General features: G+C 48.9%; 1 protein-coding gene across 2 annotated transcripts in view; it reads right to left on the reverse strand.

The window, feature by feature from the left end:
- The window catches only part of MFHAS1 (malignant fibrous histiocytoma amplified sequence 1), a 119979-nt gene extending 106544 nt beyond the window's left edge, over positions 1 to 13435 (reverse strand). For both annotated transcript variants that reach the window (XM_032618376.1, XM_032618374.1), the window contains exon 1: positions 10297 to 13435. In XM_032618376.1, the coding sequence (XP_032474267.1) occupies positions 10297 to 13294 (2998 nt within the window). In that variant the 5' untranslated portion in view covers positions 13295 to 13435. The remainder of the gene's footprint in view (positions 1 to 10296) is intronic.
- Positions 13436 to 14138: the final 703 nt, after the last annotated feature.

Consider the following 14138-nt stretch of genomic DNA (forward strand, 5'->3'; position numbering starts at 1 on the left):
CTTAACACAACAACTTACACAACTTCCTTTCCTCCTTGCCCTTCTCCTAAGCACCCTTGTGCACAGATTTGCAAAAGCGAAGGAAACAGCTGGGACAGCCCGGGTGCCTAGGACTGCCAGTCCAGGGCAGGAAGTTCCTTCCTGAGGCGGTAAAACAGGCTCCAGGCTCGCAATGGCCATGCAAACCCACCTCAGTAACTCACCAGGACCTGAATGCCTCTCCCCTGCTCCCATGCTCCCCACTCCCACTTTCTTTCTCCTTCAGTATTCCTTGCCATCTGTAAACCGACAGCTAAAGAGAAAGAAGTTTGCTGATGGTTTTTCGCTAATTTACTCTTTAAGAAACAAGGCATCACTATTTGCAGCTAAGAGATTAGGCCGAGGAAGGAAAAACGAGAAAATGTTTTCTTGCATTCTGCGCCAAAAATAAAAATAACTGAAAATGTTTTCTCCTCGCTCTCCATGAATAAGTCAGGCCCACTGGCAGTGGTGTCTGGGAGCTGTTACCACAGAGTATAGCACACACAAACCATCGCTGCGTTTGTTCCGGCCAGCAACTCTTCTATGGTCTCCCCTGAACTCAAACCAGCAAGAAACCTGGAAGGAGCTTCTGGAAAGCAACAGCACTTGGAAGAAGGCAAAACAGCTGGGACACACCACGGAAAACACCTTCTTTCCTGCATTGCCACCATCAGACCTTCACTCTCCTTACCATTTATACTTTCCCACTCCTTAAGGCCAATGTCAAGGAAGGGTAGGAGGCTAGTTAGAAAGAAAGAGCTATGACATGGAACAGAATAAAGAAAAATGAGTGAAAAGAAAGGAAGACAGCCTAAGAGACCTCTGGGACAACATTAAACACAACAACATTCGCATTATAGGGGTCCCAGAAGGAAGAGAGAGAAAGGACCAGAGAAAATATTTGAAGAGATTACAGTCAAAAACTTCCCTAACATGGGAAAGGAAATAGCCACCCAAGTTCAGGAAGGGCACAGAGCCCCAGGCAGGATAAACCCAAGGAGAAACATGCCAAGACACACAGTACTCTAATTGGCAAAAATTAAAGACAAAGAAACATTATTGAAAGCAACAAGGGAAAAACAACAAATAACATACAAGGGAACTCCCATAAGGTTAACAGCTGATTTCTCAGCAGAAACTCTACAAGCCAGGAGGGAGTGGCATGACATACTTAAAGTGATGAAAGGGAAGAACCTACAACCAAGATTACTCTACCCAGCAAGGATCTCATTCAGATTCGATAGAGAAATCAAAAGCTTTACAGACAAGCAAAAGCTAAGAGAATTCAGCACCACCAAACCAGCTCTACAACAAATGCTAAAGGAACTTCTCTAAGTGGGAAACACAGGAGAAGAAAAGGACCTACAAAAACAATCCCAAAACCATTAAGAAAATGGTTAACAGGAACATGCATCCAATAATAACCTTGAATGTAAATGGATTAAATGCCCCAGCCAAAAGACACAGACGGGCTGAATGGATATAAAAACAAGATGCGCGTATATATGCCGTCTACAATAGACCCACTTCAGACCTAGGGACACATACAGACTGAAAGTGAGGGGATGGAAAAAGATATTCCATGAAAATGGAAATCAAAAGAAAGCTGTAATTGCAATACTATCAGGTAAAATAGACTTTAAAATAAAGGATGTTACAAGAGACAAGGAAGGGGACTTACCTGGTGGTGCAGTGGTTAAGAATCTGCCTGCCAATACAGGGGATACGGGTTCGAGCCCTGGTTCGGGAAGATCCCACATGCCACGGAGCAACTAAGCCCATGTGCCACAACTACTGAACGTGAGCTCTTGAGCCCACCAGCCACAACTACTGAGCCCACGTGCCACAACTACTGAAGCCCATACGCCTAGAGCCCATGCTCCGCAACGAGAAGCCACTGCAATGAGAAACCCACACACCGCAAAAAAGAATAGCCCCTGTTCGCCGCAACTAGAGAAAGCCCACGCACAGCAACAAAGACCCAACACAGCCAAAAAATAAATAAATAAATAAATTTATTAAAAAAAGAGACAAGGGAGGACACTACATAATGATCAAGGGATCAATTCAAGAAGAAGATATAACAATTATAAATATATATGCACCCAACATAGGAGGACCTCAATACATAAGGCAACTGCTAACAGGTATAAAAGAGGAAATCACAACAATAGTGGGGGACTTGAACACCTCACTTACACCAATGGACAGATCATCCAAAATGAAAATTAATAAGGAAACACAAGCTTTAAATGACACAGTAGACCAGATAGATTTAATTGATATTTACAGGACATTCCATCCAAAGATAGCAGATTACACTTTCTTCTCAAGTGCACACAGAACATTCTCCAGGATAGATCACATCTTGGGTCACAAATCAAGCCTTGGTAAATTTAAGAAAATTGAAATCATTTCAAACATCTTTTCTGACCACAACACTATGCGATTAGAAATCAGTTACAGGGGAAAACACGTAAAAAACACAAACACATGGAGGCTAAACTATATGTTACTAAATAACCAAGAGATCAATGAAGAAATCAAAGAGGAAAGCAAAAAATACCTAGAGACAAATTACAACGAAAACACCATGATCCAAAACCTATGGGATGCAGCAAAACCGGTGCTAAGAGGGAACTTTATAGCAATACAAGCCTACCTCAAGAAACAAGAAAAATCTCAAATACACAATCTAACCTTACATCTAAAGGAACTAGAGAAAGAAGAACAAACAAAACCCAAAGTTAGTAGAAGGAAAGAAATCATAAAGAACAGAGCAGAAATAAATGAAACAGAAACAAAGAAAACGATAGCAAAGATCAAAAAAACTAAAAGCTGGTTCTTTGAGAAGATAAACAAAATGGATAAACCATTAGCCAGACTCATCAAGGAAAAGAGGGAGAGGACTCAACTCAATAAAATTAGAAATGAAAAAGGAGAAGTTACAACAGACACTGCAGAAGTATAAAGCATCCTAAGAGACTACTACAAGCAACTCTATGCCAACAAAATGGACAACCTGGAAGAAATGGACAAATTCTTAGAAAGGTATAACTTTCCTAGACTGAACCAGGAAGAAATAGAAAATATGAACAGACCAGTCACAAGTAATAAAATTGAAACTGTGATTAAAAATCTTCCAACAAACAAAAGTCCAGGACCAGATGGCTTCACAGGTGAATTCTATCAAACATTTAGAGAAGAGCTAACACCCATCCTTCTTAAACTCTTTCGAAAAATTGCAGAGGAAGGAACACTCCCAAACTCATTCTATGAGGCCACCATCACCCTGATACCAAAACCAGACAAAGATACAACAAAAAAAGAAAATTACAGACCAATATCACTGATGAATATAGATGCAAAAATCCTCAACAAAATACTAGCAAACAGAATCCAACAACACATTAAAAAGATCATACACCACAATCAAGTGGGATTTATCCCAGGGATGCAAGGATTCTTCAATATACGCAAATCAATCAATGTGATACACCATACTAACAAATTGAAGAAAAACCATGTGATCATCTCAATAGATGCAGAAAAAGCTTTTGACAAAATTCAACACCCATTTATGATAAAAACTCTCCAGAAAGTGAGCATAGAGGGAACCTACCTCAACATAATAAAGGCCATATACGACAAACCCACAGCAAACATCATTCTCAATGGTAAAAAACTGAATGCATTTCCTCTAAGATTAGGAACAAGACGAGGATGTCCACTCTCACCACTATTATTGGGCATCATCACAAAATCTACACACAACAAATGTTGGAGAGGGTGTGGAGAAAAGGGAACCCTCTTGCATTGTTGGTGGGGAATCTAAATTGATACAGCCACTATGGAGAAGAGTATGGAGGTTTCTTAAAAAACTAAAACTACAATTACCAGCAATCCCACTACTGGGCATATACCCTGAGAAAACCATAATTCAAAAAGACACATGCACGCCCATGTTCACTGAAGCACTATTTACAATAGCCAGGTCATGGAAGCAACCTAAATGCCCATCGACAGATGAATGGATAAAGAAGATGTGGTACATATATACAATGGAATATTACTCAGCCATAAAAAGGAACAAAATTGGGTCATTTGTTGAGACGTGGATGGATCTAGAGACTGTCATACAGAGTGAAGTAACTCAGAAAAAACAAATATCGTATATTAATGCATATATGTGGAACCTAGAAAAATGGTACAGATGAACCGGTTTGCAGGCCAGAAATAGAGACACAGATATAGAGAACAAACCTATGGACACACCAAGGGGGGAAAGTGGACAATGGGGGCAGGGGGTAGGCGGGTATGGTGTGATGAATTGGGAGATTGGGATTGACATGTACACACTAATATGTATAAAATGGATAACAAATAAGAACCTGTTGTATAAAAAAAATTCAAAAATTCCCAAAAAAATAAAAGAAAAAAAGAGCTATGAGACAGGAGGGAGGGGAGTGCCCACTGCCTCAAGGAGAGCGACTGTGATGTCAGGTGGTGGAAGCTTTCTGTAGCCAATTTCCACCCTTCACTCACCTTCATCCTGATAAGCTGCCCGTCGCCCACTCCTCCCCCATCTCTGTAAGAGTCAGGAGGATGTACACAAAGGACAGGGATTGATGTGGCAGAAAAATCCCATGGGAAAATTATACATTCTTCTCTTAAAGTACACACTTTGAGGGCTTCCCTGGTGGCGCAGTGGTTGAGAGTCCGCCTGCCGATGCAGGGGACACGGGTTTATGCCCCTGTCCGGGAAGATCCCACATGCCGTGGAGCGGCTAGGCCCGTGAGCCACGGCCACTGAGCCTGCGCGTCCGGAGCCTGTGCTCCGCAACGGGAGAGGCCACAACAGTGAGAGGCCCGCGTACCACAAAAAAAAAAAAAAAAAAGAAGTACACACTTGAGATAAAAAACATCACAAGCAACCTAAAAAACACCACTCTGCCAAGGAATCAATTAAGAAACACTAGAATTTTTTTAGTTCTTGAAAAATAACCAATCCGCTTTGAATCCCTTCTACCTGCTCGGCCCTGTGCCAGGCACCGTCCAGGGCGCGGTGTGCCGTCACATGAGACATCAGAACTCAGAGAAGTGAGGGTACAACCTCACTTCACAGAGAGGGTCTTGGTGGTTCAAGAAAAACATGTCATCATACGTATGCTGTGGCTGTCTGAGATGTCTGTCAATCACTCTGGGTTCTACAGGCCATGCAGACTGGAGGCACTAAATGGGGATCCGAGGGTCAGCTTCACGAGTGCCAGAGCAGGTTTGTGGAAGGCAGGCCAAAATGAGGCCTCCACAGCCCTCCCCACTGAAGTGAAGGTAGCTGGCCCCCAGAGGACAGTAAACCTGACAGCAACCTGACACCTGGTTTTGCAATCAGAGCAGTTGAACCACGGGAACAGAGACCTGGCTGGGCCTGCCCCAAGCAGAGCCTGAAACACAAACAACTCTCCTCTCCAGCCCCGAAGGGCCTCGGCTGCAGCAGACAAGAGAGGGCAAGAGATGAGACCAGCACTACTGGTCCCCTGCGTTTTAAAAAAAAAAAAAAGCTCCCTAATGGATGGATGGTCAGATCCTTAATCAAAACAGACTCCCATGGTGAGAAGCAAGTTGGTGGGTGAAGGGAGAAATCAACCAGAAATGTTCACTCCCATATCAGCCATCCCCACCCTCACTTCCTCCAGACACGGGGGGGGGGGGGGGGGGGGGGGGGGGGGGGGGGGTAACTGCTTTCCCCGACACAGTCTCTCACCTAATGCTCAAAACAACCCTGTGAAGTACACCCTATACGTGTTCTAGGTGTTCAGATGAAGAAAATGAGTAAGAACTAAAATTGGTGAGGTTTCCTGGAGGATGAGACGAGCAGGTGGCAGAGGATGACACAAAATGTCTGTTAACAAATTAAAAAATACTTTCTCTAGGAAATTCTAAACTTGTGCAGGGATGGACTTGAGAGTTTATTCTAGAGTTTAAAGAAGAGGCACCTAATATTCAAAATAATTTGAACACTCCAAAGGCCTTTCAAGTCTTTGAATTCTGTTATGCAGGGAGTTTCTTTCATCCACTGCATGATGAAGGTTTTGATGTTTCTATGAAACAAAGCCCAAGAGAGTTCAAAGAGGACTCTCCACAAAAACAAAAGCCGAGCAGCGTCAGTATTAATAAAGCCAAACCAGAAAGATATTTAATAACCTTTGCAAAATTAAAAACAATGACTAATTCAATCTAAGCAACTAGGTCATGCTCAAATTCCAGGAACTCTAAAACTGAGATAGAACAAGGCAAGAATTTTGCTTTGCTTCAGTGGTCAAAGTGAAGGGCCCATTCAAGGGCAAGGCCAGTAATATAGTGACGATGAGAACACCAGAGGGACAAGTGTGGGGGAGGGAAGCTGGGACACAGGACAAAGCGAGATGACTGCAAGAGTACCACCTGGGAATCTGACAGAGTATGTGACTATCAAAGAAAACAAAAAAGAGATTTCTCACAAAGACCAATCATCCAGCAGACAGTTGAGAGGCTCTTACAGAAGCCACAAAGCCTCAGGCATGTTTCCTGCTTGGAGGAAGCAAGTGAACAAGCTAATCAAAGAGATATTATGACCTACACAAACAGCTACAGAACAAGGCAAAATTCACTGAGGGCTTCAGAGAGGTACAGAGTGTGTAAGAAATTAAACAAGGACAAAAGGCACTTGACTAGGGAGAAGCAGCAGGATGCTGAGCAACTGAGTGAATGAAAGGGATCAAATACATAAAAGATCATCTACCAGTTCTCTGCCTACTGCTCTGGGCTGCTTTCTAATTATTCTTAAGAGTGACCTTGAATAATTTGGAGAGTAGGATATTTCATGAAAAATCACACGCGGCCTAAGTTCAACTCACCAAGATGCACTCTTCCAATTTAAAAACACACAGCATCCTTTCAAATACTGAAATAGCAAAGCACCAGAATCTCGCTGTGGACCTCCGCCCTTACCTCCACATCTTACATCCGTAGGCCACACATTATCCAACCTCAGGAGCAGTCAGCTCTCCTGGTTTAGATGTCATGTTGGTGGAAAAGAACGAGAACATAGATAAATATCCCGCAAGAAGCAACTTACTCAAGGCCAATCACACTCCACAGAGTTCCCTCGTTAAGGAGGAGGCAGTAAAGTTGCAGAAAGTAATAAAGACTCACACCTGACATGTAGGCTGCATCATGGGCCTTCTTTGAGTTTCCGAAAGCCTCTCTTATCACCCAACACATTTCTCTCAAATGAAACAAACAGGTGACCTCTCTGACACAGTGCTTAGATCTTTTTTACAAGAACTTTTCGAAACAAGTGGCCTGGTGACTAAGGATTTTCCAAAACATTGCATTTCTTTTGTAAATCAAAATAAGAAAAGAGAAATCTAGCGTTATACTTCCCTGGGTCAACTACCTCAGTGCAGCTCAGGCCAGAAAATTCAATGTCCCATCCACAGGGACAGGGCCAAAATGGGCTACACAGACACATACACACACACACTTTTTTTTTTTTTTTTTTTTTTTTTTTGCGTTACGCGGGCCTCTCAATGCTGCGGCCTCTCCCGCCGCGGAGCACAGGCTCCGGACGCGCAGGCCCAGCGGCCATGGCTCACGGGCCCAGCCGCTCCGCGGCATGTGGGATCTTCCCGGACCGGGGCACGAACCCGCGTCCCCTGCATTGGCAGGCGGACTCTCAACCACTGCGCCACCAGGGAAGCCCCACACACACTTTTTAAGATAATAATGCCACTTTGTTTCTTCCGTATAAAATCAAAGGAGACACTTTAATTTCCTATTTAATCTTAATGTCTTGAAGCTGAAACAAATTTAAGTGTTTTTTCACCATTGTATATAAAATTGCTAATTTACAAGATAACCTGACACTTTAATAAAATGTAAAACTAAGTAACCAACTTTTTTCATGTCTCTAAAAAGCAAAATGACTTCTTAAAGAAATAAAAGGCTACCAACTTTTTTCATGTCTCTAAAAAGCAAAATGACTTCTTAAAGAAACAAAAGGCTACCAAGAGATTCAAAGGTTTCTGCTGAGTTACAATATATTTTAATAATCCAGGGACTCATTGAGCATATTTTTAAATGTATGCCCTCACTAACAACACCAAACGTTATATGTTTGTTCCTACATCACCTTCTAGCTTTTCATTATTTTAGCTCTTCTCAAATCTTTCAGAATTGTGACAAATACTAACAAATGATGGCTATCACAGAAAATTATGAAAGAGGAAAATGTGGTTTTCTCTGTCTTCTTAATGTAATAAATACACTATAATCATCTTTTCCCGCTACTCTGTACCCTCTGCTGCTTTTGACAGAAATCAATCCTGAACGAAGCAAAAAAGATACTTTCTCTGACCATGAACAAGACAGAAACCTACAGTCCATATTATAAAAACAGCTGATGAGTTATTCCTACTCACTACATAAGATAATTTGACAATTTTCAATCATTTAATTGCTTTTTACGTTGAAAAAGCCACCTCTTCCCTATAGCCTGGATCGCAAACCAGGTGACCTCCTTGAAAGACAAAAAGGCAAAACAATAACAAGAGAATGGGGTTGTCTCTGCATCTGGAGACAGCTTGTTTGTGGAATTTATGACTGTTAAAAAATAAAGAGCTGAGATTAGGAAAAAAAAATCAGCCTCATTGTTTACTCTTCAAAGTTCTTCGAATTCCTCTGCACAGATCCTTACTTGTTCAATAACCTGTGTGTTCCCCTTTGTTGTTAATAACACCAGTTTTATTAATGCTCCATCTTTGTGTTAAGAACTGGCTTTAAGTAGCTCCTTCAATAATATGCTCTGTGAATATGTAATTCTCAACCACTTTCTTCAATTTAGTGGCACAATAGAGAAGAATTTTGCTTTCATGAATAAAGACAATGGCAAATATAAAACAAACTGAAAGGGCTACCAAGTCACAAACTGTGAGGAGACACCAGATAATCATACAGAATGGACAGCTTAATTGACTGGTAACTGGATATGGTAGCTTTTTTCAGCTGATGAATTAAACTCAGCCCAGATCTAGGGCAACGGGGAGATGTTACCTTCGGAAATATTGGTGTCCAATTCCTTCCTGATACTATTACGAGCAGCATTCAGACTAGGACAAAGATGACAGTGGCGTACAGTCTTCCATTTCATCACCCCCCTCAATGTACCCAGAGGTGGGGGACCGAGGGGAGAAACTAGCAGTGATGCTATTATTGGGTTTGTCCTTAGGACACTTGGAATGTTAACTAAGCCTGCTTCACAAAAATCAGAGCTGTTTAGAGAAGAGTTCCAAAGGGTGAAGAAATGGACCCGTTCCCAAATAGACACTTAGATACCAATTAACCAGGCTTGAAAAATCCTACCAGTCCTGGAATTCTCCCACTCACCTGAAACAGTTTAAAAAAAAAAAAGTCTGCTGGAAAACACTCCCCAAAAGAGGAAAAAAAAAACAACAAAAACCCAAAAACTCGTGTCAGTTTCTTGTCCCTTCCATCTCTTACAAAGCACCTCCATAAAGCTCCACTCTCCAACACTTAACCAAAAACCAGGCCTTAAGATGTTGGTAAAGCACAAAATCACCAAGAAATACCCAAAAAACTCCCCTTAGAGATTTCAGTAATCTCTCTTTCATGCCCTAGAGTGCAGTGGGTGAAACAGTGATCCCAGGATTGAGTCATGCCTTACAGACCGACACTTTTATCTTTACTAATCCATCATTCACCCCGATTACAAAACATTCTTCTGTGGAATTTCTTAAGAAAAAGGAGCAATAATTTCTGCATTATGGTCACACTCTGAACTTAAACAAAAGAATATGAGACTAGACATCTCAAACTCAGAGCACCCCTTCGACATGTGTCTAATAAGCATTATAGCCCAGGGCTCGGCATCAGACACCACTCATCTGTTCAACCATCTGAAATTTCCTTCCAGGAAAGGCGGGCTGAATTGGGAAGAGGAAAACAGAGATCTGAAATGTTCTGACTGGAACCCACTTTGGAAGTTTGAGTCTTTCTATTAGAAGAGTATGATACATGATACTGGGGACTGTGTTCATATAGCTAACATACTTACTGCCTTTTGCTTGTCCCCAAATCCCCCTCTATTTTCCTTGAAAAGCTTTCCTGGGGAGCCAGTGAGGTTAAGCAAACAGTCTGCCAAAGGAGAAACAAGTATCTTCCCAAAATGCATCTTAAAACATACCGCAAGGGAGACACATCCCTCTCCCCTCTTACCTGGGAAAGCGTGTGGATTGGGTGACCCTCTCTTAAGGCACTTAGAACAGAGAATGTGTACAGTGTAGTGCAGTCCAGGCCATTCCTGAAGTAGGACATTCAGTTCCTCTACTAAGGGGGTTATGGCTTGCCATGCCGTCCATATGTTCGGTAAGGATGCGTGGCTGGCAATGGACAGGGTATCCGGCTGCAGGACCCCCTTGGCAGGTCTGTAACTCACCACCACAGGGACTTTCCCTCTGTATGCAAAGATCTGAAGTTTGCCATCCGACCTGTGCACCACATGGCTGTTGATCTGGACGCTGTAGCGTGCAAACAAGCTGGGTGGAAAGGTGAAGGGAAAACTATATTCAATCTGCAACTGCTCAGCCACAAAGGACTGCCCGGCCAGGTTGGTCCCGTTAATCCAGGCCTCCGCGTGGGGCACCTCGTTCTGCACATAGCACGGGAACTTGTACCAGGCCGTGGACCCATTCAGAGGCTTGCCCTTGGCTTTGTTGAGGCAGTAACAGAGTCCCATCTTCTCCAGCAGCTCCAGCAGGAGCTGCAGGTCCTGCTGAGCCTGGATGTGAGGCTTCAGCAGCAGCCGGATGACGTGGGCCGGCAGGAGCCCATGCAGCAGAAAGCCTTCCACATAATGATGGAGCTGGGTGGCCCGGAGCGCATCCTGGCTTGGGGCGGGCGGCGCCATCAGCGGGGAGCTTTCACCCCGGCTCTCAGCCTCGCCCTCGCCGCTGGTCCCCAGGAGCAGCTTATGCAGCAGCAAGGAAGGATCCCTCTGGAAGAAGACGTTGAGGATGTCGATGAGGCGGGAGAGGTTGTGGAAGACGTGCTCCTTGAGGGCCGGGCTGTCCTCAAAGTAGAGCAGCTTGCCGCTCTCGTGCAGGTAGGAGAGGGCGCTCTGCAGCCGGTCCTCGGTCAGGCCGGCCTGCAGGCCCAGGCGAGCCGAGTCCCACCAGCTGAGCCAGAGCCGCTGCGCCTGAGGGGGCTGGAAGTGCAGCTCCTCCAGCACCTGCCAGGACCGAGGCAGTACTCTGTGGAGGTTGGGGAAGATTTCCCGGTGCTCGGCCACTGAGAGCAGTTTGTCCCGCAGGCGCTGTAACTGGCGTGGGTCCCTGCAGCTCACGGGCAGCACAGGGGAGAGGATCTGCAGCCGGTGGTTGAGCAGGTACTGAAAGTGGGCCTTGCGCCGCCGAAGGTTCTTGTCGGACACACCGTAGTAGGCTGCATGGGGGCTGGCGGAGCGGAGCTCAAAGTCCCGGGCCAGTGCCTCATCCACCACCTGGGCCAGCCGGCTCAGCCCCTCAGCGTCATGCTTCTCCTGCAGGGCGATCTGGCGGTGGATGTCCAGACACTTCTCCTCCAGCTCCTGCTCCCCGCAGAGGTCGGCGTGCGTGCCCACAACGCACACCACGGCGTGAGGCACCCGGGCCCCTACCCGATGCAGGAAGGAGCCCACGGTGGTGGGAAAGCGGAGCGGCTCATAGGTGGCCAAGTTCACCACCAGCACATAAAGGGCCCCCGGGGAGAGGAAGAAGGGCTGAATCACCTCATAACTGTCATCCCCAGCTAAGTCATACACGATGAACCGCAGGCCCCGGGAGGCATCCGCTGTCCAGCTGGTCACCTCGATGCCCTTGCTCGCGGGAGGAGGTGAAGGCGGGTGGCTCTTCTCCTTGTCCCCTCCTCCTTGGTTCCCCTCCACTCTGTCCTCGGTCAGGCAGCGACGGAGCAGGGTCTTTCCCGCAGCTTTATGGCCCATCAGGAGCAGCTTGAGGCGGGGCTGGACCGCCGGCTGGGAATGAGCCAGCTCCTTCTGGTAAGCTGCGATGTAGGGGATGCCCTTCATACAGACCTCGTAGGGGGGCTGGATCAGCGGGTTGTCCCTGATCTTCCACAGGCCCACCCGGGAGAGCCGGCCAAAGTTGTCTGGCAGCACAGCGATCTGGTTCCCCTGCAGGACCAGCTCCTCCAGGCCCGTGAGCTCCACGATGGAATCAGGCAGGTAGCGGAGCCGGTTATTATCCAGCCACAGGGTGAGAAGACGGCCCAGGCCCGAGATCAGGGACGGCACAGAAGTGAGCTGGTTGCGACTAAGGTAGAGCTCCTCCAGACCAGCCAGGGGCAGCAGCGCGGCAGGGAACTCCTCCAAGAGGTTGGAAGAGAGGTTGAGCATCTTGAGTCGCTGCAGGCGGCTGAACTGGGCGGGTAAAGCCTGCAGCCCGTTGTTGTCCAGCATGAGGCTCTCCAGGCTGGCCAGCTCGCAGAAGCCGCTGGGCAGGGTGCCAAGCTCGGTCCCGCTCAGCCAGAGGATCTTGAGGGCACGCAGGGCACTGATATCCTCAGGTAGGCCCCGCAGCCGGTTGCTGGACACGTCGAGCTCCTCCAGGGCCGCCAGCTGCAGCAGCTGCCACGGAAAAGCCGTGAGCTGGTTGTGGTCCACGTCGAGGGTGCGCAGGCGGGAGAGGCAGGAGAGGGAGTCGGGCAGGTGCGCCAGGCGGTTAAAGCTGACGTCCAGCTCCTCCAGGTGGACCAGCGCACCCAGCTGGGCGGGCAGGGCGGGCAGCTGGTTGTGGCTGAGGTTGAGCTTCCTCAGCTCGCGCAGGGCGCTCACCACCTCGGCGCTTAGGACGCTCAGCCGGTTGTGGCTCACGTCCAGCTCGGTTAGGTGATGGCCCAGCTCGGCCACCGCTGGGGGCAGCCGGGCGAAGCGGTTCCGGCGCAGGACCAGGACGCGGAGGCTGCCCAGCGCCGAGCCCAGCCCGTCGGGCACCTCCTCCAGGCCGTTGTTCCCCAGGTTCAGCACCTCAATGTCCCCGATGTTGGCCGGCAGCACAAGCTGGGGCGCGTCGGGAGAGTCGAGCTGGTCGGTCCCCGGGCAGCCCCCGGCCGCGCTGAGGCTGAGCTGGCGCAGGTTGCTCCGCAGCTTCCTGGCGCGCAGGGCGGCGTCCCGCCACAGCCTCACCGTCTTCAGGTTCCCGCTGTCCGTCCCAGCCATGGCGGGGCCGGGCCGACACCCTCGCGCGGGAGCCCGCAGCTACATGCCGCGCTGCGCCCCGGCGGGCGCCAGTCTCCGGGGCCCTTTCGCTCCCGCTCCTCCCTTCCTACCAGCCCTCGGCGACCGGCGGCGGCGGGTCCTAGCGCAGCCAGCGGCCGGGCGCCCGCAGCTGGGGTGCGGCGGCGACGCGAGCAGCTCCGGGGGTCGCCGGGCGCACGGCGCGGGGGGAGGCGGCGGCCGGCGGGGAGCGCAGCTCGCATTCTCCGGGCTCCCGGGCCAGGGGCGCGCCGGGGCAGCAGGGCCGCCGCCCGCCCGCCGCGCCGCGGAGGATGCCTGCCGCTCCTCCTCCCACTCCGCCCGCCTTCGGCGCCTCGGGGCCAACTCCAGCCCCGCTACCCTTGCCGCCGCGGCCCCGCGGCCCGCAGCGTCGTCGCCTCCGCCTGCTCCACGAGGACGGCGGCGCCCGGCTCCGCGGCGGGCATCCTGTGGACGCAGGGCCGGGCCGCCTCCTGCTCTCCGCTTCCCCACGCTCCGGCGGGAGCACGAACGCCGCGTCCCCGGCACTGGGAGGGTGCGATCGGGAAGCAGCAGCGCCGCCCGGCGGAGCGGCCCCCACGTGACCGCCGGAGGCGCCGCGTGTTCCCGGCACCGCCCCGGGGGCGGGGGCCACTGACCCGCGCCGGGTGCGGGCTGGGGGCGCCTCGCCCGGTGCACGCCGGCGGCGTGGACTGCGCTGGGCTGGAGGCGCGCCTGGGGCCCGTCCCGGGTGCAGAGCGCTTGGGTTCGCTTGCGTCTGGCTCTTTGTTGGCCCTGCGCCTCTAATCATATCTTTCTCTTACTCCCT

This window comes from Phocoena sinus, chromosome 21, assembly GCF_008692025.1.
Source record: "Phocoena sinus isolate mPhoSin1 chromosome 21, mPhoSin1.pri, whole genome shotgun sequence".
NCBI lineage: Eukaryota > Metazoa > Chordata > Mammalia > Artiodactyla > Phocoenidae > Phocoena > Phocoena sinus.